Source organism: Paroedura picta, chromosome 18, assembly GCF_049243985.1.
Source record: "Paroedura picta isolate Pp20150507F chromosome 18, Ppicta_v3.0, whole genome shotgun sequence".
NCBI classification, from domain to species: Eukaryota; Metazoa; Chordata; class Lepidosauria; order Squamata; family Gekkonidae; genus Paroedura; species Paroedura picta.
Window position 1 is genome coordinate 5,981,799 of NC_135386.1, and position 14,865 is coordinate 5,996,663.

The 14,865-nt window shown below is 44.9% G+C and overlaps 1 protein-coding gene across 5 annotated transcripts in view; it reads left to right on the forward strand.

Moving 5' to 3' along the window:
- ATOSA (atos homolog A) overlaps positions 1–14,865 on the forward strand; it is a 42,645-nt gene that overhangs the window by 9,003 nt on the left and 18,777 nt on the right. The window contains exon 2 of one of the 5 annotated variants that reach the window (XM_077317802.1): positions 9,228–9,358. The exons of 3 other annotated variants lie outside the window; for them this stretch is intronic. Coding sequence is in view for 1 of the 2 variants with exons in the window: in XM_077317800.1 (XP_077173915.1) it covers positions 2,925–2,961 (37 nt within the window). In the remaining variant the exon portion in view is untranslated. Of the gene's footprint in view, positions 1–2,727; positions 2,962–9,227; positions 9,359–14,865 lie in introns of those variants that run through there. One more of the 5 variants, XM_077317800.1, reaches the window with a different exon arrangement.

A 14,865-nucleotide genomic window follows, 5' to 3' on the forward strand; every position in this document is an offset into this window, starting at 1 on the left:
AGGCTTTCCTGGCACCTCCCTTTTGTCCTTTAGGCGCCACGTCAAAACATTTCTTTTTGCTCAAACTTTTAATGGAGGGGTCCCGTCTTCAGATGTTTTTATGGTCTGCTTCTAGCTTGAGGGTGTGTTTTATGAAAGTCATAATAACAATAATAATGTTAAGCTGCTTGGTATATTACCTCTTTTTATGCCCGTGATTGTGTTTTAGTTGCTTGTTTGGTCTTGTTGGTATGGCTTCATTTGTGAGTTGCCTTGGGCAGGTGTACCCAAGCACAAGCAGTTGTTTGCACTCACAGCAAACTTTAGGGTCGGGCTCTGATGTGTGACTTAGAGGACCAATTGAATCGAGTGCATAGGACAGGGGTAGTCAAACTGCGTCCCTCCAGATGTCCATGGACTACAATTCCCAGAAGCCCCTGCCAGCATTCGCTGGCAGGGGCTCCTGGGAATTGTAGTCCATGGACATCTGGAGGGACGCAGTTTGACTACCCTGGCATAGGAGATGTAATTCCTTGTTCAGAAGGTGGAATTACCCTTATGTGTGGCTTTCATCTAATTTCATGACTGCGCTTTTATTGCAAACTGACTCCTCTTGTAGCTGGGGTTTCGTTCTTCAGAGACCATCTGTGCAAAATGTAGTATGGAAGGACGATAATGTGTCCTAAAAAGGGGTTACACAAGAACATAAGTAGAGCCGGGCTGAATTAGACCAGTTTCAGAGGGTAGCCTTCTTAGTCTGTAGTAAAAGAGCTTGGTTTGAGTCCCGTATCACCTTAGAGACGAGCAAGATTTTTGAGGTATAAGCTTTCTAGGATCCATGCTGACAAAGCTTATACGCCTAAAATTATGCTCGTCTCTAAGGTGCCACTGGATTCAAATCTAGCTGGATTAGACCAGTGTGTCTTCTTGTTTGACAAGAAGCATCTTGTTTGACAAACTGGCCAACCAGTTGCTCTGTAGGGTCAACCAAGAACATATCCTCATGTTACCTTCTAACATTGGTTTCCAGAGGTTTACTGCCTCTGAATACAGAGGTTCACTTTAGTCATCATGGCTAATAGCCATGGATCAGCCTCTCCTCCATGATCCTTGTCCAGACATCATTCAAAAAGCCATCTTTGTTTGTGGCCTTCACTTGAATAATGAAGTCTTTCTATCTTCAAACTATTGCCCATCAACCTCATCAGGTGCTCCCTGAGTTCATTCTGTCCACTTTTCTCCTTCCTATGCCTAATTTTTATATGAACATCAATTGTATATGGTTTATGAAGCTCTGTGAATGCATATATTTACCCCAAAGGACAGTTTCCATTGACCTGTACTTGAAGACTATCGGGAGAACAAAGTAAAGTCTGTTCGCTGAAGAACACAGGAGGTGCCAGATGAAAGAGGGAGGAACTAATGGATCATGCACAGGTAGCCTTAAAATAGACGCGTTGTTCCGTAACCTTATGGAGAGAGGCATGCTAAAAAGAATATGATGATGGTGTATAACGTCAGATAGGAAGTGATTAGCCTATCAGAGTGACTAATGAGTCGGCCCCGGAACATGGAATGTCTTAATTAAGTTTGGTTAGTAATTTGCTTGATCAGGCCATCTTTGCTGATAGGGAAAGAAGCAAGACTGAACAAGGGCATGTTTGTCATTTGTGGGGTGGGGGAACATAAGTTGAAAGGATGAAAAGAGTAGGAACAGAAGAATTGCTCATGGTGCTCTTCTCTGATTTTGATGCCAATTGGTCAGTCTCATTGCTGAGAAATAGCCAATGACCTTTCAAAACAGTTGCTTTTCTGTGCTTAGAGCAGGGCGTACCACAATGTGTTGAGATTAATATATATTTAATTTAAAAACTCCCTTATGTTGACCTGCTCCTTCCCAAAATAGCCAACGATGGGCCTGGAGGGGGTAGAAAAGTGAGGGTCCCCACTCATTCAAACCTTGGCTGGCCAAGGCCCCTAACACTGGAGTCGAGCAAGGTGAGTCCTTCCTTGGGATTGGGGGTGTTCAGTACCAGGACGTGTTGGAAACTGACCGGGTGGGATAGGGAAAGAAAGCCACTATATATTTTAAAAATATCTTTTTTAAAAGGTCTGCAGTCTTTCAGACTTCAGCCATCTTTTATAGCTTATCAGCATCTGCCCTGATCCACTCTGTTTTGCCTGTTTACATGGGCACATGTGCCACATGCTGGGCTGCTTTCTAAACCCACTCAGTTGCATAAGTACCCTGGTGTGATTGTCTCCATTTCTGCACAGAGTTTTTCCTGTTTAGTCCCCGTCCTCCCCATCAACCTGTGCAGATCGTTAAGCATCTAGTTTAAGTTAATGTTAAAGGCAGATACGGTTCCCGGGAAGGTAGGAATCACGGAAGTTTCTCACATTTGTTTTTTTTTTTGCTGCATCGTACCAACCAAACTCCTCTGATGGCAGTCTCGCGTCCCGAATGCTGCTCTTTGTTATTTTTGTGTGTGTGTGTTAAAAATAATCCCGATTTGTATCCCTTTTATTATCCGCCCGGTATTAATAGCAGCGCTTGGTGCCATATTTAGTGGCTCTTGCTACTTGTTGTTCTGCTGTTCTTTCCTCTCAAATTGCCCAAACACAGCTGGGTTCACAAGAGGAGAAAGGAAAACATGATCCTCCTGCCAAACAGACAGGAAACTGTAGTCAGCCTTGTGAGCAGCGAAGGGCTTAAACACGCCTTCCGTCCAATCGGCTGTGAGTTCTGTTGCTATGTGCACTTTTACTCTGCCTTCTTTGTGGGGGAGAGAAAAAAAATGTCTTGCACGGAGAGTCTGAGTGTGCACCCAAAGCTGAACATTTTTGTTCTAGCCACTGCAGACATCTGGATCACTGAAACACCGGCAGCGTAGCCAGCCCCCTTCGCTGCCAGGAAAGAACTTACTTTCCACAACGATCCCAGTATGGTTTACAGTGGAAACAAAGGGCTGCATATAGAAGGTGTGTAACTGAAAGAATTTAGTCATTTTAAAATGCTGAAATACCTATTTTAAGTTGTTGGTGAACCTGCAATTTTTCCTTCGGCAGCACTGGCGTTCTCTTACAGACGACGGTTTCTTCTGTCTGCGGGTCAATAGTAAACAAAGATAATTTCCATGTAATAGTTTTGCAACTTGGGGTGGCAAAATGAGGTGAATTCTGAAAGGGGTGGAGGAGGAATGAGAAGCAAGAAGCAAACTAGCTGTTGACTCTCAAAAATACAGTTTAATTTTACAGCCAAAAGAATAAGGAGCAGTGGGTGGGTGTTGAAATTATGGTTTTGTTATTGAATAACTGTATAACATACAACGAGCAAATACCAAGTTTGACTCTTATATGACTATGTATTTTTCCCTATAGTTATGCTAGTGGTAAAACTGGGGGAATAAATGCTTTTTCAGAATAATTCGGGTCATTTTCTCTTGGTTCCCCACCCTCCCCCCAGCACTGCAGTTATGTATGCACAATGTCCACTTCAGCGTCACCATAGAAGAGCATTCTTATAGCCATATGTGTTGCTTGCTTTTATTGTTTACTGTGAAAACAAAAGATTTGGCTGACAGTGCTTCTTTTGTGTTCTTTTTCTCCCCGTTACATAGGTCAAAGTTCTTTCAAAACACAAGGAAATTTGTACAGTACTTTTCATTCGTTGTACTAGCAAAAGACCATCGCAGCATTAGCCCTCTTTGTTGTTTGTTTCTGCTTACACTAAGGGCAAAGAAAGGTTATACAAATAGCAATCAGCCCTTTGGCTACCTGAAAACTAATTTAGAGTTGGAAAGGGACATGCCATTGTCCTTACACATGACAACAGCAGCCCTTTTCAGGTGTTGGTCTGTGTGGTGTTTACCCGGACAGGGTCAGGGTGGGGAGAGGGATCATGCCTTCTTGGCTCTGCCTGTCGTTCAGCTGAACATCTAGATCCAGCTTCTCTACACGTGTTGACTGATTGGGATCTTACTTCTTGCAGCATTTCTGCTCAGCTTGGTGTCATGGTTAGGAGTGCGGGCTTCTAATCTGACGAGCTGGGTTTGATTCCCCGCTCCTCCCCCACATGCCACCAGCTGGGTGACCATGGGCTCGCCACAGCACTGAGAAAGCTGTTCTGACCGAGCAGGATGTCTGTTGTGGGGAGAGGAAAGGGAAGGCGAATGTAAGCCACATGGTGACTCCTTCGGGTAGATAAAAGTGGCATAGAAGAACCAACTCTACTTCCTCTTCCTCCTCCTCTTCCTCCTCTTCTTTTTTTTCTTTTTCCTCTTTCTCTTCCTCTTTCTCCTCCTCCATATGGAGGAGCCCTCATATGTAAGAACATCTTACAGTCATTCAGCTGAACATGTGTACAGTGGGGTAGAGCCAGTAGGCAGAATCCCGTTCTCCTCCGTGTACATTAATTGCACACGTGGACAAATGTCTGAAGAGGGCTCTTGCACGTGTGAGATGAAGTTTTGAAGAAATACCAGGTTCTAACGGGATACATTAACTCTATTGATGTGCATCTCTTGGTAGCCGGGTAAGGTGTGGACTGGAAGGTGTCCTCATTCTCTCCGAGAGTGAGGCGGAGCGTATTTGATCTGTATGCTTTCCCCCCCCCCACCCCGTCCTAGGAAAGTGCTGTGGTTTGTAAGCATGTTGTTGTAGTGAAAGATAACGTAAGTGAATGAAGAAATACATAGCACGGGCCATCTCTTCAAATTATCCAGCATACTGGATAAGCAGCCTAAAACTCTCGTTACAGTTCTACAATACAGAGAAGTCACAAGTGCTTGGATTTCTCTGCTTGGTCTATGCAAAGGGAAGGCTCACCGTGCTTACAGATAGTTTCCTGCGCTGTAGAAGACCATGAGGAGCATGTAGTCCTGCTCTCTGCAGTCATGGCCCTCCTTTAGAAGTCCTTCCTGGAGCTTGCAGCAGACCCATGATGTCTCTATGCTCACAGCTGCTTCTGTTCCCTTCATTGGAAGGGACAACCGTGTACATACGCTTCTTCTTTAAGTGGACAGAGCCACCTCTTCCATGTAAGTTCACATTTGAGTGTGAACTCCCTGTATACATCACAGTGCACTCAGGCCTCTGGATCATGGCCACAATGTCTTTGTAAGTAATGTTGATTCTCGCCTGTCTTGTTTCAAAGCTTCTTGACAAATGTGTGTGTAAACAAATAAAATAACGTGTGTGTGTATGATATGCGTGTCTTTCTCCCTGTTTGGGAAACTTGGCTACCATAGAAAGGGAAGGATCTGTCTCCCACTGAGTGAGGATACTTTCAGGGATAAAGGTAAAGGTATCCCCTGTGCAAGCACCGGGTCATGTCTGACCCTTGGGGTGACGCCTTCTAGCGTTTTCATGGCAGACTCAATACGGGGTGGTTTGCCATTCCCTTCCCCAGTCATTACCATTTTACCCCCCAGCAAGCTGGGTACTCATTTTACCGACCTCGGAAGGATGGAAGGCTGAGTCAACCTTGAGCCGGCTGCTGGGATTGAACTCCCAGCCTCATGGGCAGAACCTCAGACAGCATGTCTGCTGCCTTACCACTCTGTGCCACAAGGTTGAGGGATACCTCATGACAAAACATGAAGTCCAATTTATTCACTAGTTCCTCCCGTCCACGTGTCAAGATTGGTTAGCAGTTCAAGAGATGCCTGCTCAAAGCCAAGCGGCTTAATTCATCATTTCACCCTTTTTACCTGTTTTTGCCCTCCAAGTACTTTCTTGACTTCTAAGTCTCTTCTAAACTGGCTAGGTTGGATAGCTAGAGGGAAATATTATTTTTTTGTCCTCTTTCCATCACTTAACGGGAGAATGCAAAGTCTTTCAGTAAGCAAATGTGTTTGCTTTGATTCTTATAACAGTTTCTGGAATATAATATGAAGCAAGTCTCGCTGGTTTCAGGATTTCATTTATTTTTGCTGGCCCAGTCGATGCTTATGCTGGTTATCTAATTCTCACAGAGTTGGAAAGGAGATCAAGGCCAAGTCGTGTAGCCTTGGGGCAGGACAGCTGTAGCTAAACTATCTATGACAGATGGCTCCCAACTTTCCCTTGGAAATGTGCAAGGAAGGAAAGCTTTTTAAACTTAGCTAGGTTTCTCATATTGTTGTTTTGGCGCTGAGCGCTCTTAGGTTTAGGAATGCCATAGTGGTTATCTTCACTCAAAGCACAGAAGACCTATTTATTTTCTTGTTCTGGCCTTAACGGATCAGGCAGACAATAGGGAAAACAGAACAGAAGTAACTGAGAATTTTGAAACTTGATTAATGGCGTTTGCTCCTCCATAGACTCCAGCCAACAAAATAATTGTGCAGAAGAGAGCCTATCTAAAAATAAAAATTGTTGGGGTATACTTAAGCTTCTGTTTGGTTTATTGTATTGCATATTGTATTTAGCGTAATCTGTTTTGAGCGTACCCAGTACATCAGCCTTTGCTCGTAGGATTTGTCTTCTAGACATTCTTTCGTCTTTGTACTCTGGTAAGAATTATTTCCAGTGTAGTCAACATCCTTTAGGACATACGTACTCAGAACTGAACACAGTGTTAGGACTGCACCCGGTGTTCAAGTGGGGCCTTTGAGGACACACTGAAACGTAAAAAAAAAAAAAAAAGCTTTCGGAGGACAATGGCTTTGCAGTTTGCAGCTCTTTCCAGGACTGTGAACTTGACTCACCCAGCTTTACCTGAAGCCTTCCAGTGCCTTTCTTTTGCACAAGGGTGTCCTGCAGTGTGAGGTCAAACCCCCCCTCAATGGAGGTTATTTTCTTGCCGCTTCCGTTTTTACCTACCCGTTGATCAATGCTGTCAGATTAGTAGTGCTTTGGCAAGATCTATCATGGCTCCTGATCTGTCCTCACCTGTTGAAAGTGTGCAGGTATGCCTTTTTTAAAAAATCCCACAGCCTTCCTTTTGGCCTGGCTGCAGCGGGAGGTCCACATGCAGACGTCTTAATCCATTTTCAGTTCCTTCAAGCTTATTTAGTGCATAGAGAGATGCATTGTTTCCTTTATATGCTGCTTGCCCGCATTAGTTGATTCAGTGTAGAGACCCCCATCAGTGCTTGTATCTTCCCCAATTCACAACGTTCTAGCACCAAAGAAGGATTTCAGTAGTTTGTGCCTTGTAGCAGCCGACTTACATAATTTAGACCAGGGGTAGTCAAACTGCGGCCCTCCAGATGTCCATGGACTACAATTCCCAGGAGCCCCTGCCAGCGAATGCTGGCAGGGGCTCCTGGGAATTGTAGTCCATGGACATCTGGAGGGCCACAGTTTGACTACCCCTGATTTAGACTTACAACTGAAGGAAAGTGAGGGATTTGGGTGTCAATAAGCCAAGTATATGTCCTATAAACATGATTCAATGCCCAGGTAGTTTTGTCTTGTCCTCTGCGGAGATGACGCTATGTTCCTCATACAGGGCATTTATTTAATAGAGTACGAAACTACAGTCTGTTAGGGGATAAATATTTAACAGGTTTGGCAATTCCATTGCAACTTGTGCATGTCCCATCTTCAGTCCAGAGAGGTAGGACCCCCCCCCCTTTCAAAAAGCTTTGAGAATCTGTGGAAGCAATTGCTCAGTTGAACTTTGACTCTTGCATATCAGGTGGTGTCACAAGATAGAAGTCCTGAAATCCCACCAGGATGCTGTTGTCGGCTGTTTTGTAGCACACAGGGCTTTGTGAAGCCGGAAACGCCACAAATACGGGGGTCAGTCATGAACATGTGGAATGGAAAGGAACCTCCTGGCAGTCACTTCTACAAATTCAATTACTGCCTTGTGGATTTATGTGTGATAGAGAGATCTAGGCCTCCCTAAGCCTAACATTTGTCGGTCAAACCACTTCAAGCCAGTGGTTGCACACTGATATATGCCAAGAGCTGTTCCCTGTGTAATGTAGGGGGTCGGTGTGTTTGTTTTTGGCTATAATGTATTTACTCTTAGGGAGATGGGGGGGGGGAATGGTTTGCACGTGTGACCAAATTGGAAACATAAATAATAAGCAGCACCCTTGAGAAAATGCTGCTGCAAGTTTAGAAGTGCAGTCGTCCCTTCTCTTATGTGCATGCAATCGATTTTTTTGCCGCCTGATTGTGGTCAGGAAACGGTTCTGTGAGTTTGTAGCAGTGGCTGGCTTAGTGCCTCCCCGATGGATTGGCGCTTTGGGTATTACAAAGACCCCTTTCCCAGAGCAGGTTTGCAGTATTTTTTTTAAAAAATAAAAACGCCTTTGCAAAAGAAACTGGTTTTGGAACTAGAGTTGTTTAAACGCCCCAATCGTGCATAAAAATGGAAGGGAGAGACAGATGGCCTTCCACTCCTGGAGCCAGGGGAAGGGGCACGACGGATAACAATCTGTGGTGGAACCTTTGTCTAAACATATCTGCATTGTAAACAGAGGGGGCTTGCTTTCAGATAGGGAAAAAACAGCACAGTGGCGTCTGCTTGGAGATGGGGCTGCATACGCTCCTTCCCATGTTTCCCTGGTTAGGAGAATTCCAAGATGGCCAGGATGTAAAGGTACAATGCTCTTAATAGGCACAGCTTTAGCTGGGTCTTCACAGCTGGGGAGAGAACATCTTCAGGCTGTTTTGTGCCACAAATCTAGAGTAGGATAGGGAGCGTGGGTTGCAAGAGGTTCTTCTTGGGCTGGGAAGCCATGAGACTCTTACTGCTGTGAGACTAAATCAGAGTCCAATGGCACCTTTAAGACCAACCAAGATTTATTCAAGGCGTGAGCTTTCGAGTGCAAGCACTGTTCCTCAGACTCGAAAGCTCACACCCTGAATAAATCTTTGTTGGTCTTAAAGGTGCCACTGGACTCGGATTTTGTTTTGTTGTACTGCTTCAGACCAACACTTGGATCCATGCTATGAGACTGTCGTGCCCCAGAGGAACTTCTGATTAGCCAGCAGGCTCCGAGAACCCCTGCTTTTAAGCAAACATGTTTCATGCAGAAATTTTAAAAAGGTGATGCGAAGGCATGGCATTTCCCCACAGCCCCACAGAATTGGGCAATGTCAGTGCCCAGTTAGGGGGGTGGCGAACACAAAGAGACCCCAGCTTTGCAGCAGCTGCGTGAGAGACGTTCGGTTGAGACAAAGTAGGTCGCTCCGTGTTTGGAACGGGGATTTGAACGCAGCTCTCTTGGGTCCAAGTTTGCTGACAAAACAGCTGTTCTGTAAACAGAGGTCTGAAACAGAGTTTCTGCGTTATCTCCGTGGCACAGGAACCGCAGCAGAGTCGCCTCCTCTGGAATAACTTGAAGAGCCTGGCCCAGTGCAGGAACGGCCAACTTCACAGGTCTGCATCAGATTTAAGGCTGTTTTCCAAGGCACGATGCCCCTTCTGCAGTCATAGGTGGGTGTATGAAACTGCCGTGACCACAGTGAAAGGTAAAGAACCGGGCTACAGGTCTGCAAGGTGTAGGACTGCGTGTCTGGCTTAGGGTACAAGGTTTCGAGAACCTGTTTCTGGTGCATGCATGGGTTTCTTCTCTGTGTTGGGCCTTGAGGGACTAGCGACGTCTGGGAGGAGAGCAAGCTCCCTCAGGCTCACCACAATGCCCGAGCTCTCTCCCTCTTGGTGGAACGTATGGGCATGTTGTCGCTATTTTATTGCATGGGGAGTAGCGATGCTGCAGAGGAATTTAGAACGGATGCTTATTGTGAGGAACCAATTCCAGACGACTCTTGGAGTGCAACCGTTTCTGCATAAATATTATTTTGCTGGCAGCAAAAGCGTTTGGTTCGTGCTGTAGTTATCCTGTGTATTCTGCCTTCCCAAGGGTGCAGCAGTACTCACTCAGTGGCTAGGGACTGTTTCTCTCCCCCGCCCTCAAACTATCCTCCACTCAATGTAATATTTATTTAAATCCCGTGTCACTGTGACACAGTCTCCTTTCTCTTTACCTATTCAGGGATGGAAGAATGAAACTTGATTAGCAAAGCTGTTAATCTGCCTGGTTTGCAGGACAGATTGGTGTGTGTGTGTGGGGGGGGGGTTACCTTGGAGCTGTGTATTTTGAGCTGTGAATCCCGGACCTTAGAAAATGTGTTCTAAGAATACTCTGGCACAGGGTGTTACAAACCACACATGCAACAATCGCCCCTCTTCAGAGCGGGCATGCAATCAGGATAACCCTCTGGGAGCAGAGGGGTGAAACTAGGTCAGAGCTGTGCAAACATGCTACTGTAGATCAGCCTGCGGGATGGTGCCAAATTTCGTGAAAACGTTCCTGCGAAAAATTTTTACCGTTGTGTCTTTCTGGTTTTTGCTTGATGTTTTTCTAACGGTCTCATTGAGTCAGATTGGACTCGACGCTTAAAAAAAAAAGCCAGAATTAAACAAAAAGTTTCTACTGGTTAATTTTTAATTGTGAATTTGATCCTTGTGTTGGGTGAACGGACGAGAAAAGACGAATAAGCCGTTGGGCTTACGGTCTGTTTTTAAAACTGAGAATAGAAGAATATGAAAGATACCGGTGAAGTGTCAGTTTTGATCAGGTGTAGTCAAACTGCAGCCCTCCAGATGTCTATGGACTACAGTTCCCAGGAGCCCCTGCCAGCATTCGCTGGCAGGGGCTCCTGGGAATTGTAGTCCATGGACATCTGGAGGGCCGCAGTTTGACTACCCCTGGTTTTGATTTTCTAAAAGGTACATTAAAGTGGGCCTAAGCATATTTACCTGAAGCCAAGTCTCTTTATGAGCTAGTCAAGCAAGCGTTCTTATATAGCTCTCTTGTTCAGTGCCCGTATATTTAACCCTCTTGATCTCAGAGATCCTATAGCCTTCATTTGATCCAAATAAGGGCAGTGTTTCTTAAAAAGTCCAAGTAGACTAAACTGTTCTGGCAGCATTTTAGGATTTGATTTCCGGAGTGTGTGCGGGGAATCTCTACGCAATATATTTTTCAGTACAACGTCCAGACTGCTCATGCTGGGGGGTCTGAGATCTTAAGCTGTGCAAAGCAAATGCTGTTTTGAGCATGTGTTTACTGATAGTCTAAATTTACAGTATTTAAAATAGAACCTCTCAAGTTTCATTTGTTGACTGTGAGTCCTTGCTCACACTCCAGGATTCGACATGTCTGGTACCTTGGTTAAAAACAATTAGCACGCTGTACTTAAGCTGAGGTTGCAGATGCTGCCTTACCCTGTTGAATGAAACCTAACTCCTGGTGAAAGTGACCTTAGACCACCCTCCCCTCCTGTAGACCACCCTCCCCCCCCTGCCCGTAGACCACCCTCCCCTCCAAAAAAACCCAACCCCTCATGTTTTGCCTTCCACACAAACATGGAGGAAAACAATTGTCAGAATTGACCCTTTGTTTTGAAGTGCTTCTAAAATGTTGCATTTAAAGGGTTGCTCCCAGCCTGACAAATGGTGAGAAAGTAGTCAGGCTTTTAGTTGGGTGCATATATTTTTCATGGTGCTTTATTCCTGAGAAATTTTTTTATATTCTAAATTATTGGGAGCCATTCTCAGCTGTTGGATAAGTTTACAGTCAAACCTGGCAAACCCCCTCCATGTTTAGTCAACAAGCTATACAAATCCTGTGTGAATTTGTTTACCTTGTTTTCTTGGCACAAAAACATACTGCTCTTACGACCCCTTGCAAACATTTGCAATGCTTTTTAGGTACATTGTTTATTTATTTTATTTTGTTTATTTATTTCGATTCTTAGCCCGCCGTTTCCAAAACTGGCTTGCGGCGGGTCACATTGGAGCTCTGCGCGTTTGTTGCTTTTGGCTAGGGATAGGAAAAAATATTTTGAAGACATGTTGATTTAAAACATATCGCATTCTCTCATTGCACTTAGCAACACCATTGTGTGAAATTCCTTTTTAACGGTAGGCGACTTACCTGATTCTGAATTGAAGCTTGAGGAAGGTCTTGTGCACTTTGCTGAACAAAATAGGATGTCTTGATATTTTGTTTGATACTCAATTCCGAATCAAAAACCTTTATAAAACATTTGCAGTCATTAGGAACATTTGGAAGCAGAATGAATTCTACGGATTTGGAAGCAGAATGAAGCAGAATGCAAAAAAAAAACAACCCGAGGCCTGTATTGTTTTCGCAATGGGGGAGGGGAGGTGCTTTGTGATAGAAACATAAAACAAGGGGATTTGTTACATTATACATCTGCTGGAATCAAGTATCTCAGTGTAATTTATGAAGAGCATTGCCAGCTGCTGCTTTATCTGCTGCGGGTTGCTGAATTTTAATTCCTTGTACTAGTTCAGACTGGACTTGTACTGTAACAATGAATACCCTGTTGTGTGCCTTGTGAAAACCTCGCTTGGGACGAGAGGCGGCGTAAAAGCTGAGTTTTTTGAGCTGCTATGTATGGCAGGTGTTCCAGCGTCCTAAAAGTTATCCCGAAGGACATTTCCTGGGTACCACACATCCTTCCATCCTTCCGAGGGCGGTAAAATGAGTACCCAGCTTGCTGGGGGGTAAACGGTGATGACTGGGGAAGGCACTGGCAAACCACCCCGTATTGAGTCTGCCATGAAAACGCTAGAGGGCGTCACCCCAAGGGTCAGGCATGACTCGGTGCTTGCACAGGGGATACCTTTACCTTTACTTACACATCCTTTCTTTCCCATTAATTGGCCCTTGGTCTTAAGGACAGGCACGGTACCTTGCAGAGGTAAGGCAGAACCTTGGCATTTGGTTGGACGTTGATTCTGAGTATTAACCACGGCTGCTCTAGCCATGAGAGTTTTGGCCCCAGAACCCCACTAGGAAGTATTGACGGCAATCTCTCGTCCCTTCCAACATGGAAGCATCGAGTCGGAATGTTTCACCATTATAAAGGATTCCCGCGAAATAAAACAGGCTTGTTTTGTCTTACAGAGTGAGAGAGAAGCAGTTAGCAGGTGCGATTGGTGCAAAATATTAATTAATTAATAGGATTAGGATTAGGTTTAAGCAGAAATGGAAGTGAGAGGGTTGGGGCATGGGAAGAGACAAGACGGAAACTGCTTTGAGCAGCGGTATTAAATGGCTCTGAAATATAGTGAATAAGTGCAAGTAAATAAGTGTGGCTTTTGTGTTGTCAGGAGGAGCCAGGCATTTAAATCTGGAGAACAGCAAGGAAGGCCTCTGCTGAGTATGCCTTTTCCCAGAGCAGCAATAACTTACGTTGATGTTAAGATTCTTGTCACAGTTACCAAACTTATTCTGTACACTTGTTACTCAGTGAATGTTTCCCCTAAGCCGTCCTGAGCCACAAGGGAAGGTGGTATATAAATACAAATAAATAAGACTGGGGGAAATCACAGTCAGAGTAGTTCAGCAGTGGAATAGGCTGCCTAAGGAGGTGGTGAGCTCCCCCTCACTGGCAGTCTTCAAGCAAAGGTTGGATACACACTTTTCTCGGATGCTTTAGGATGGTTAAGGCTGATCCTGCATTGAGCAGGGGGTTGGACTAGATGGCCTGTATGGCCCCTTCCAACTCTATGATTCTATGGTTCTATGACTAGATGGCCTGTATGGCCCCTTCCAACTCTATGATTCTATGATTAAATGGTGCCAGGCAGTGTCATACGATGGCATGAGCTAGGCAGGAAGGATCATCACAAATACATACACAGCTATAGCCTGCCTTTCCTTCCTTATTTAGACCATTGACTAGACAGGAGGTACAAAAGGGACATGCTTCCATTCCCCTTGTTGGAGATTGTAGCTCTGCTTGCAAGAGGAGGGAAAGAGTCAAGAGAATTCTCTCACTGGGGGGCTCTTGGCAGTTGGCCCCACCTTCTCCTTGGTTAGATGCGGAGCTGCTTTGGCCCTTGCTGGCCTTCTGTGGTTCAACACAGGACCTCTCTTCTTCTCTCTCTTAGCTGGGCTTAGAGCTGTAGCAAGTTAACCTTTTTGAAATTGATCTGTTCGTAATAAGATAAGGGGGACTCCATAACATGATACTCCACTGAGGTCTCTCCCTGCTCTAAATCCTGCCCACTCCCCCCCCCACCCCTAAAGTCTCCAGGTCTTTCCCACCCCAGAGCTGGGCAACCCTCGGTAACAGCCTTTCCGTTTTCTTTCTCCAGTGGCAGCTTCCCAGAGAGAATATGGATTTGAGCCAAAGCTTTCGCTTGATGGAATGACATTCGGTGTGCCAGTACTGCGAAATGTACCCATTGGTGCTTTCCGAATGTATGAAGCGGAAACACGTTCCTGGCACACCAATCAAACCCCGTTTGCTTTTCCAGCTTTGCCTTGGGCAAAGATCCGTAGAACATTTATTTAGCGATATGGAAACACCGTGACCGGCTTATTTATAGCACGAAGCACGTAACATCGTTAAAGTATGTGCAGCAAATGCAGTCCTAAAATCACAGATTGTCCCCCCCCCCACTCCCCCCCCCCCGGAAATACAAGCTGTAAAAAAGGAGCAGTGCTGTATTTACAAACCTGGAAGACCAAGGCATTACATTAGCTGTGCTAGCCTATGCGATGTATGCGGCTGACAGTGCTGCTAATGACCATTATCAGAGTGTCCAAAAGGCACGACAGATGTCCATGGACTACAATTCCCAAGAGCCCCTGCCAGCAAATGCTGGCAGGGGCTCATGGGAACTGTAGTCCATGGACATCTGGAGGACCACAGGTTGACTCCCCCTGCTCTAGAGCTCTATTTTTATTTTTATTTATTTATTTATTTATTATTTGATTTATTTGATTTTCTATACTGCCCTTCCATATGGCTCAGGGCGATTTACATATACTATTATATAAATATAATAATTAATTAATAAATACAACAACATGGGGGGATACATGGAACGAATTAGTATGTAACATATACAAATACAACAACAACAACAATCTAAATAACACAATTTCAGTGATCTTA